Genomic DNA, 12,083 nt, shown 5'->3' with positions numbered 1-12,083 from the left:
ACTGTGCTACAAAATTTGAAATCACTCTGTTAAGGGAAGGTGAGTTTAAGAGAGTTTTCCAGCCAGGCATGATAGCAATCGCACCTGTAATTGCAGTGACTTGGGAGGCCAAGACAGGAGGGTCATAAGTTCTGAGGCTAGCCTCAGCAACTTAGTGAGACCATGTCTCAAAATAAAAAATACCAAGGACTGAGGATGTGGCTCAGTAGTAAAGTGCCCCTGGGTTCAATCCCCAGTATGGGGGAAAAAGAAAAATGAAGAAAGGAAAGAAGGGAGGAAAGGAAAAAGAATTTTTAAAAAAATCCAGCTCTACATGCTATATAGATAGTTTTGTATTTTCTTTTTTTTTTTTTGAGTGTTTTTTTTTATTGGTTATTCAAAACATTACAAAGATTGCAGAATCACATCGGTTACACATCCACATTTTTACATAATACCATAATAGTAACTGTTGTATTCTGCTACCTTTCCTATCCTCTACTATCCCCGCTCCCCTCCCCTCCCATCTTCTCTCTCTACCCCATCTACTGTAATTCATTTCTCTCCTTATTTTTTTCCCATTCCCCTCACAAACTCTTATATGTAATTTTGTATAACAATGAGGGTCTCCTTCCATTTCCATGCAATTTCCCTTTTCTCTCCCTTTCCCTCCCACTTCATGACTCTGCTTAATGTTAATCTTTTCCTCCTGCTCTTCCTCCCTGCTCTGTTCTTGGTTGCTCTCATTATATCAAAGAAGACATTTGGCATTTGTTTTTTAGGGATTGGCTAGCTTCACTTAGCATAATCTGCTCTAATGCCATCCATTTCCCTGCAAATTCCATGATTTTGTCATTTCTTAGTGCTGCGTAGTACTCCATTGTGTATAAATGCCACATTTTTTTTTATCCATTCATCTATTGAGGGGCATCGGGGTTGGTTCCACAGTCTAGCTATTGTGAATTGTGCTGCTATGAACATCGATGTGGCAGTATCCCTGTAGTACACTCTTTTGAGGTCTTCAGGGAATAGTCCGAGAAGGGCAATAGCTGGGTCAAATGGTGGTTCCATTCCCAGCTTTCCCAGGAATCTCCATACTGCTTTCCATATTGGCCTCACCATTTTGCAGTCCCACCAGCAATGTACAAGAGTACCCTTTTCCCCACATCCTCGCCAGCACTTTAAAATCTTTAAGACTTGCTTGGAATGCAAATTAAGTATCTTTACTATTCAACAGAGGGTTACAAGTTAAATGTTGGTAATTGATCATTGATAATTACTGAGGAAAATAAACATCTGCAAGTTTAAAAGTATGCAGAGCATGTCAGAAGGGATAATTAATCAGTATTATGTAAGCACCCATCTGAAATTAGTATTTCACTGCACAAACAAGAATGGTCATTTTATTAAGTTGCCTCAAATGGATTGTGAGCCAAAAGGTCAAAAATCTTACTGTGAGTCATCCTAACCTAGTATTTGACTCTTCCTGCACAAACTCTTATTTATTTTTAAAGCTTTGTGAAGAAAACATCATTTTTGAACTTTTTATAACTTGCTGGACAGCATCTAAGACAGCTGCCCAGTGCCAATGGCTGGATCAAATGCCTCCTGGTCGTCTTTCAGTTCTGTTCCCTCTTTGCTGTGATAATGCAGTGTCAGAGAACAAACTGTGATTTGACAACAGAGGTAAAAAGAGTTATTTTTAAAATGATTATCTTATAAAAGCTGAATGATTCTGGAAAAACAAAGTTAATAGAATTAATAACCTTGATTGGAGAGAGCAGCATGGGAATCAGAGCTGCCATGTACCATGTCAAAACACCAAAGCAACTTAACAAAACAGACAAATAAATACAAAGGACATTCCTCAGTGTATACGCAGGTGGCTCAGAAAGCCTTTGGCCCTGTGGTAATGCACCCCCAGCTCTTGGAGGACAGAGGGTCTCCTGTGTGTTTGTGTTGTGACCCACTCTGGAGGACTGACAACAGGCCCTGAAGTGTGAGCCTCTGGGGAGGAAGGGTCTCAGCTGTAGCTCAGAATTTTTCCCAGAAGGAAGCAAATAAACAGGAGGGAAAAAAAAAAAAAAAAAACTTCCTATTCTCCCTAAGGGCATTAAAAAAAAAAAAAAAATGTCCAAAATGTCAAATGGAAGAAATCACAGTTCTCACATGTATAATGAAGGCAAAGAAATGTCAGCTGAGAGAAGGGAATACCAAATTCCCTTCACAGGGACAACCCTATTCCAAAGATACATGCCTCTAAGAGTAAATAGTTTTTTAAAAAAAAAAAATTTTAACATCATTGCTCTTCCAGAGAATGTGTGTACAAGGGCAGTGGTTAAGAGTTCCACCTGCGATGTTAGATTACCTGTGTTCTGATCCTTTTCCTCAACATAATGGTCTTGCCTCCCAATACCAATGTCAACCTCTCTTCCTCAATTTCTCCATTTTAAAAGGGAGCTAATAAGAGCACCTCTTTCTCATAGGGTGGTTGAAAGGGTTTATATGGGATTTACATAAGTGCCTGACACAAGCTAATGTTAGCTTTATCATTATATATCATGGGCTATATATGGTAGCTACTATTTCTTCATTGATTCAGGACTTTGGGCCCCATCTGATCCACAAGCAATAAGTCAGGCCAGCCAAGAATGAGACAAGCTCTAAAACAAAGACCTCCTGAACACAGAGGGTAAGAGATGGGGTTTCTTTCAGGTCTTGCTCCAACTCTAAAGTCTGGCAAGAATGCTCAAGAAGTACATGGAAGACCTTGAGCCCCTATGCTGGCTCATGAAGAGGTCAAAGCAGCCAGCAGTCCTCTAGGACTAATGTAAGCATATTAGCATGACGGAGGAGGGCTCTGGGGATGACCAGGGGGCGGGGCAAAGGATAGACCTCTAGGAAAGTGGCATTTAAAAGGTGAAAAACTGTTCTCTCTCCAACATTGTCTTTGTGGTTTGAGGCTGCTTTAATGAGAAACAAAGATTTTTTAGACCACAAAGCTAAGGCCCATTGATTAAATTCACATTATATTTTTTAAAAGGGTTTGTTTTTAAGGGGATAGGCATCATTTCTGTAAAACAGTCTAGAAATACAGTGGGATAAGAAAAAGTGTTCAAAAGAGGGAGACTAGGGTCACCTCTCCCCGATATTTATATCCAGTTCCCTTCAAAAAAAATGGATGTCGAAGGCATGGCACATATTTCAGATTATAAATAATGGATGTTGTATAGTAATTTCCATTTTACCTTCCTTGGCTCACTGGAAACTTGTTAGGATTTCTCTTCTCCTACAGTTTCACTGAAGTGCTTATAAATTTCCTCTGCTTTGCTGTAGATATTTTGCTTCCTAAGCATAATTTCACTGGCTGGCCTTTTATCCACATGCCAGAGGACTTTCGGTTTTATGACATAAGCACCTAAGACATAACTCAATGCACTAACCATTCTAGGGCATGTCATCCAAAATTCTTACAAGATGAGAAAAATACAGATCTAAGAAAACTGACTTACATTAGAGTTTTGAGAAGTGAAAATATGGGTCAGCTAAAAAAAAGTTTAGGAACTATCAAACTGACCTAGAATGTCAGCTTAAGAGATGAACTCAACCTGCTTTTCTTTTCTTTTCTTTAACTGTCTTTAAGATTTGCTGAGGTAACATAAGTTGTATTATCAAAGTCAACCCATTCATGCTGGCCGTGACCTACAACAGTAACATGAAATATGATAGTATGTGACACTCCCTGGTACTTTGGCTTCAGAGACAGCCCATGATGATTCAAGTATACCTTTGTTGTAAGCCTGGAAAAGTACAATATTATGTGACTTTCCAAGGTCTCTGTCAAGCCTGGGATTTTATGATCCTTTATATCACATACTTACCTGCCTTTCTTCTGAGTCCCCTCCTTTTTCCTACCTCTGCCCAAGTAACTTAATGAACTTTAGCTTAGGGAGCTACAGTGAATTCTAAAATCTAAAAATAATTTGCTGCTAGAAAATGTAAGCTACTTGCCATTATTTGTTTCAGAGTAAAAAGTACATAATCATAGGGTTTTTTTTAAAATACTTATTTTTTAGTTTTAGGTGAACACATACCTGTACTTTACTTATTTATTTATTTTTTAATGTGGTGCTGAGGATTGAACCCAGGGCCTCCCACATGCTAGGCGAGCGCTCTATTGCTGAGCCACAACCCCAGCCCCATAATTGTAGTTTTGTATACCATTACCAACTTCAAAGCTCACATGCCTGGCTGGGAATTGACTGTGAAACTATGGCTTTATGTTCTGTTAAGGAGAATGTTGATGCTATGTCTGATAATGAGCTTTTAGCAAAGTCTGTCAAGGACTTTTGTAAACCTATGCTTACTAAAACTCCAAAATAAAGCACCAACTTTCACATTTAGATGACTGACAGTCAAACTCAGACCAAGAAGCTGTTCAAATAATGACACCATGGAAGCATCTCTCTTACCATTCTGAATGAGGGTTTGTGACCGGGTGAACCTTCCGTGGACAGCTGTCATGTGCAGTGGACTTTTGCCATCTTTACTCTAAAAACAGGAGAGAGGGAGAAACAAGGAAGGTGTTTATGTGCTGGTGACATCAATCTCAAACAACCCTCTGGATATTGTTGACAATGCCCAAAAACATCAATTTCAATTTTTTAAAAAGTCTGATCAATAATTACAAAGACTGATAATTTTGAAAGAAAACGAAAAAACATGAATGGCCTCTCAAGTTACTGTATAACATCACATTTTAAAGAGGTTTGGAGAGGCAATCATCCAAAATATTTTTTCCTCCTCTCTTGTGATCCACTGACAAAGGAAGTTTCCTTCAAGGTGTTTTCTTCAACTTTTAAAAAGACGAATGATGTATGAACTTGTGTGGTTCCTATTTGACCTGTGGTTGATAAAACTGCTATTAATCACTGCAACTGCCAAAACCAACAGGGAACCCTCCACCTTCCCCTACATTCCAGTTCCATAGAAAAACAACACTTTTGACTATTCCAAAAGAGAATCCCTGGCTTTGGATAACTCAATAGAAATCACAGAATTAAGCCATGCAACTCTTTAGGAAATTGCCACTTTAATGATCGGGTGGAAATATGTGCTGAGTTTATATATTTGCTTCTTATGATAGGAATTATGGAACTTCACAACACATATTAAGCTAAAACATTAAAAACGTACAGAATCTATATATTGATCATTTTCTTACCAAAGTCCAAAGTTCTACATACTAAATTAAGAAATAAAAATTTCTTCTGAAAAAGAACCCCAAAGAAAATACCACTGTTATTTCAGACCAAAAGCATATAGAGAGAATGGACAAACTGTTCCCAACTTACAATGGTTCCCCTAAATGATTTTTTGACTTAATGATGATACAAAAGCAATTCACATTCATTAGAAACTGCACTTCAAATTCTGAATTTTGTTCTTTTCCTGGACTAACAATATGTGGCAGCAACAGCGAACAGGAGTTTTCAGTCATGACAGCATGAGTGTAAACAGTGGGCACTCAACAGTGTACTATGTTGCCAGGCCGTGATGTTCTGTAGGTTAGATGTGTTCAATGTATTTTCAACTTATGATGGATCTATCAGGGACTTAACCTTATCATAAGTTGAGGAGAATCTGCATTCTCGTTCAAGTATTTTTAAAAAAATTCATGTCACTGTTATTTTTCTAAATTTTAGTAGAAATATTTCTCTAAGCCTAAGGTTAAGTTATGAAGTTTCAAAATGCATGATCATTTTTGTGACAAAACTTAAATAGCTATGCTTTAAAATGACTTCATTTAAAAAACTCCACATTGAAAAACAAACATTTAAATAAGTATTTTCTTAGGGTAAACCAAAGCCCACCCACATCTGAATCACCAAAGTTCTTGTTAGAAATATGGATTCTAGGCCAGTGCAGTGGCACATACCTGTAATCCCAGAAGCTCCAGAGGCTCCAGAGGCTGAGGCAGGAGGATTGTGAGTTCAAAGTCAGCCTCAGTAAAAGCGAAGTGCTAAGCAACTCAGCAATATAAATATCTCAGAAAATATCTTCGTATATATATAAATACAAAATAGGCCCGGGGATGTTACTCAATGGTTGAGTGCCCGAGTTCAATCCCTGGTACCCCCACCACCACCATCACCAAAAAAGGATTTAGGGCTTATGCCCTAATCCACACTTTTCAAATTGGAATTGCGGCCATGTCTAACTCTACATGGTGACTAAAGTTAAGAGCCACTATTTTAGACTGTGAACTTAAATAGCTTATAAACCCACAATGTTTTGACAGAAGAATTTTAATTTTATCCTCTGATCCTATTCCTGAGGAAAGAGGAAAGGAGTCACACAAAGTCTGTGCCAAAGAAAGAGTTAATCAGAGTGGTCATTGCATCTTGACAGAAGAAAATAAAGTACTGTCACATAGATGGTAGAGGAAAGTCATAATAGAATCCATTTGACATGATTATAACCTGAATAAGCAAATACTGAGAATGGAGGATGGAAGTAAGCTTGATGCTTTATTGAAAATAATATTTTTAGAGGAAAAGGAGAAGCAATTGAGAGCATGATGATATGTCATCATCGCTATCCACGAGACTCCTATTTACCATTCAAATAACTGAAAAGACTGGGAACTACTTTGGAATAAGGATTTAAAACATACTCTTCCAATAAAAAAAGTGATGACAGTCCAAGAATGTTAAGGAAAGAGAGGAGAGAAATTCCAGAGTTGATGTTAACTTGTCCCTAGGTGGTGCTATTTCTTTAAATTTTGCTCCAGAATTTTCTCTTAAATTTAATATGAAAACATAGGTAATTATCATTTAATTAAATATATATAAAGTTATAATACTTCAGTGTTTAGAAAATATATTCATGAATATATAAGAACTTTCCCATGCCTGGAAAAGAGTGTAAAAGCCTTACCAAGGAGGACCGGCTTGGTAGCTAGTGAAATTTCAGACAAAGTCAAAGCAGAAGTAACCTGTCTCTGTGGTGCATAGTTTGCAAAGCTGGTGCCATTTCAGGGATAGCAAACACCACGCCCTTCTTCTCCCAAAAAGTGCGTGTGCCTCTGATAAAGGGACAAATACTGCTAAAGGCACAAATACTACTAAAGGCACAAACACTGCTAATTCCCCCCATAGGGATACAGGTGACAGAGGTGGGGAAGATGGGGACCAGAACTATGAAGAGTATCTTGGCAGCCATTTAGGGGCAGCTTTGTTCATGAGTGGATACAGAGGGAGCTCATTATTTCAAAAAGTCATTGAAAAGCAATGGAACTCAAAAGGATCATTCCTTTTATTTAGCCTCTAGAAGTCGGAACTCAGAATATTCAGGTTGAAACTAGGGATCCTACTAGATTTCATTATTTGCCTAAGAAATTTTTTGTGTAGAAGACTTGGCTGTTATTCTTGAATCAAGAACTTCAGACAAGGGTAAACACTGCCTGCATTCTCATCAGAGAGCTTATACTCAAGTCCTTCATTTATTCATAGGCTTTCCTTTGATAATTTTTTTTCTTAATTTCTGGTCCAATTTTCTAGAAACATTTTTTTTTCTAGAAACATAGATTTGAGGCTTAGAAACTTTTATTTTGAGAATTCACTTAATTTAAACAAGAAGCTCTTTTGTTGATTCAGGTATGGCTATGCACTAAAACAAAGGAAAACCAATGAGCATTGAGAGCATTTTAGAACAAACAGTAGTACCTTTTCAGGGCAGAACTCAATCTCATCCAAGGAAGACCAATCCTTGAACTAAATGAAGTGTTTCAATCTTCTGGACCATTCTTTCTCTCAGAAATGCACTAATTTTTTTTTCTCTTCTATTCCTAAACCTTATTTCCTTATCCTCCAACATCCCCCAAACCATCCCTAAACTTCTAGGCATTGTACTCCCCAGGGACCAGAAAGCACAACAGTCTCTTTTTTTTTTGTTGTTGTTTTTGTTTTGTTTTGTTTTAAGAGAGAGAGAGACAGAGAGAGAGGGAGAGAGAATTTTAATGTTTAGTTTTCGGTGGACACAACATCTTTGTTTGTATGTGGTGCTGAGGATCGAACCCGGGCCGCACGCATGCCAGGCAAGCACGCTACCGCTTGAGCCACATCCCCAGCCCCAAGCACAACATTCTCTAAGCCATGGAGCTGCCAAAAGTTGCACAACTCAGTGGCCCTGCGGGATGGCAATGAAGCCTCCTATGGGATTACACTGAGGCCAACCTGGGGTGCAGGAGTGTCAAACACAGTTGGAAATCCCACAGGAGCTCCTAACTCAGTAAAAGAGTCATCTAAAGGCTGGTTTGAAAAAGCTACACACAAACCAGTTTATTTTTAATGGTTCTAAATGCCAGAGATGGTACATGGTTGGCTCAAACATTCATTCCCCTCCCTTCCTTACTTCCTCTCCAGAGTTCCAAGTGCCGCATCCTATCACTGTTTACTCTTGCTATTCCTCTTTGCACCTTCAACTTGTCTACTACAACCCATTCTATAATTGGGTCCTGGTAGATATAAAGAAGGAAATGAGCTCACTTTAGCAGACATTTAATACTAGGGCTAAATGATCCAAGGGCCCAGAGACAGAAAGAAAGTGAGACTACAGGTAGGCTAAATATTAGTGAATGGGACGTAGCAAACCTGGCTATAGCAATTTCTAAACCTGTCTTCCTAAGTCTTATCCAGCGTGGCTATGTGTATAGTGCCTTCTTTAACCCTCACTTTGAATGCATGCAAAAGTACCCTTAAGATGCAACAGAAATTACAATGTGGTCTGTAACGAATAAGAAAAATGACGTGCTCTTCCTATTAGCAAATTACAAGTGAACCTTTAGTAGATGATTTTATGGAATGTCATGTCTTTATTATTTAAACTAATATTGCAAAGTCAAAGGTAGGGCCATGGTCAATCTATGTAAAATGAAGGACTGTAAAATGTGTGCAGATCACGTATCCCTCCTCCTCTTCCCATCAATCTTGTAACTGCTCATGAAGACATCACTTTTAGTGTTTTGTAAGAATAGAGGAAAACAAAGTGAACATGTGGGTGGGTATTGGCTGCATTTCAATATGCTATTTCCCTCAAACTTTGGGAAATCTAAACAAATACAAATTGTCTTGCATCTACAAACATTTTCAAAACCCAAGGAGCAATGTGGTACAGAGAGATAACAACTTTAATTAGAAAGCTACCTCCAGAGTCAGACAGGATGGCTCTACGGAAATGTTAGATGATCCGTGCATCCAGAGTGCATCTGGAATCACTAAGGAGGATTCAAAGGGCATTAGGAAATCAGAGCATGTAGACAGAATAGATGAAAGGAGATTGAGGAAGGCTAGATTTTATTCAAAACATCTCTTATGCTGATTAGATAATAATCTCAAGTCTCATATTTTAAAATCCCATTTCTTATATTCTGTTTAAGATCAATAGTCCATAGCAAAAAAACTTGAATATTAAAATTAAGAAAATATACTTTTCAGGTCCATTTGTGGGAAAGAAGAGAAGACTACCAAAATCACTGTACATATACAGTTGAAGTCCCTTATCCAATCTGAATGGACCACCAGTCCCTTAGCTGAAAGGTGTAGGCCAGTGTGCCAGAAAGTAGCCTTCTAGCTTTAAACACTGGGCACACGGAGAATATGGGGCCATGTTTTTCAGAGGAAATGGTGAGCCATGAGTTCATTAAGTGGAGGGTGGTAAAGATATTACTTTATTTAATTTTAACAATTTCCTTCCTTTAAAGGATCCACAGGAAAACCCTCATACACCAGGGTGGCAAGAAGATGTCAACAGCCCTGGACATTGATGGTCAGCTTGAGTGCTTTTTGCCCCTTGCAACCATGTTCTGTGATCCCACCCAAAGACTCTCTCCCCACCTTGTGCTGCAGCTCCTCTGTCTCTTCAGCACCCAAGGACCTTCGTCTACCTCTTCTTGGGAACTTGGATGGGATCCACTAACAGGAGGTGGAACTCTAAAGCTCTCTTCATCTGTTCCGTTTTCCCTTTCCTGCCCACCTTGCACCTTTAGGAAGATCCTATGCTCCCTTCATTTCTTTCTTTCTTCTCTTATTCTTCTTCTTCTTTTTTTAAAATTAAATTATTTATTTATTCTAATTTGTTATACATAATGGTAGAATGCAATTCATTTCATATTACACATATAGAGCACAATTTTTCAAGTCACTGATTGTATACAAAGTATTTTCTTATTCTTCTTTTTTCATCCCTTTCTTTGGCTCTTCCCTCTCCTCCTGATCCTAAGTAATGGGCTCCTGAAGTCCTCCCTTCCCTCTCTAACTCATGCTATCATATGCTCTCATTCTTTCCTCCCAGTTTCAACTATCACCTTTATGTGAACAAGACAACCTAAATTTTTCTTATATTCTCTACTGCTTTCCCATTCTGGAGGATCATATTTTCCATTACTAGGTACTCAGACTGGCTGTACCAAAGACTCAAAATCATCTCTTCAAAAACTAAACTCAACAGGTTTTCCTCCAATACCAGCTTTCTCCTGAATTCCACTTTAATGAATATTAACAATGGTATTCATTTATTAAATGCTTAATGTGTGACAGCCATTAGACTATGTGATTTAGGTGTGATAACTCCAATTAATTCTCACAACAGCTCCATGAAGAAGATACTATTGTTTCCTGAATTTTGCAGATAAAAACAACTGAGACATGCAGAGAGGTTGCTTATGATTAAATAGTTATTCAAAATCAAGGCTGGGACTGAAATCTAGGCAGTCTATCTTCAGAACTGAGAGCTTATCTACTTTGCTCTATTAACTCTCACTAGGTTCATTAGGTTCACTACACATAGATTTTCTTTTTTTCCAAAATAAGAATAGTTAACTTTTTATTTTGGATATAAAAATAAAAATAAATAAATAAATAAATAAAATAATATGTGTCCATTGCATCACAACCAGAAGATAAAAAAACAGTATACAAAAAAGAAACTAAAATTCCAAATCATAATTTCATCACCCTACAGTGACAAAATTTTTATAAAATTTTTTCTACATAATTTTTAATCACTCTGTAGTGATAACTGATGCTAGCATATTGGTATATAATCTAAATATTTTCTTTTTCTATCTTTCTATGCATATATACAAACAAATAATTTTTTAAAACTAAAAAATGGGATCATAGTTACTGATTGCATTATATTTTTTTCTGTGATAACACTGAGTCTCATTATTCTTTTTGATATTTTCCAATCTTACAGGCAAATATTTATTTCTGTTGTCTTAATTTTTCTAATTACTAAATATTTTTCATCAGTTTAATGGATATTATTTTCTCTCTCTTGTTAACTGCCTTTGCCTAAATTTTCTAGTAGATTATCAGACATTTTCTTGTTGGTTTGTATGTGCTCTTTATAAATTAAGCATATTAACTTGTGCCTAGCATGTTAATTGCAGAAAACTTTCCCTGGTTGTTCCTCTTGATTTTGTTAGTTTTGTTGTTGTTGTTTTGTTTTGCCATATAAAAACTTCAAATCATTATGGAGTAATATATATGTATATATTTTTTTCCTTTACATTTTCTACCCTTGGTGTTCTATGGTCAGATTACTGTTTCTAATGCTCCCTTCTGATCACATGATTCATGGTCCCACATAGCATATGGAAGCCCAAATTCCTCAGCTGATAGATGAGCCATCTTCCTTGGTTGTGTTACATTTCTGGTTATTTATTTCTGGTTCCTCTCTTTCATCCAACTTAAACTCTATATTCAATTACGCCAAATTTCTCTTCTGAATATTTGCCCCATATGTATGCAATACTAGAAATTAGGAGAAAAAGTGTAAAAAGATTTTAATGATAAACAGACAAAGTCATTAAAATAGATCAGTATGATATTTTTTAAATTAAACCTTAGAAATTATAATTTTTCAAAATCAGAAACGGAATGTACTAGGACTTTGCTTTAGGATTCCTGTTTGCTCAGGAGAAGGGAAGCTGAAATTGAGGATGGTCTCCTGGTGCAGGAAGGATATTCTGCTGCAATGCAAGGGCATTTGAGTGTAACTAGATGATAGATGGTGCATGCACAGGCTTGCTTTGGGTG

General features: G+C 37.3%; 1 protein-coding gene across 4 annotated transcripts in view; it reads right to left on the bottom strand.

Moving 5' to 3' along the window:
* Window positions 1-12,083, bottom strand: part of Ankrd44 (ankyrin repeat domain 44) — a 295,099-nt gene that overhangs the window by 106,772 nt on the left and 176,244 nt on the right. For all 4 annotated transcript variants that reach the window (XM_076865519.2, XM_076865521.2, XM_076865520.2 and 1 more), the window contains exon 9: window positions 4,452-4,530. In XM_076865519.2, the coding sequence (XP_076721634.1) occupies window positions 4,452-4,530 (79 nt within the window). The remainder of the gene's footprint in view (window positions 1-4,451; window positions 4,531-12,083) is intronic.

The sequence above is a fragment of the Callospermophilus lateralis genome, chromosome 9 (genome assembly GCF_048772815.1).
Source record: "Callospermophilus lateralis isolate mCalLat2 chromosome 9, mCalLat2.hap1, whole genome shotgun sequence".
In the NCBI taxonomy this organism is placed as follows: domain Eukaryota; kingdom Metazoa; phylum Chordata; class Mammalia; order Rodentia; family Sciuridae; genus Callospermophilus; species Callospermophilus lateralis.
The sequence above is the reverse complement of the archived record's forward strand: the minus strand, read 5'-3'. Positions and strand labels throughout refer to the sequence as shown.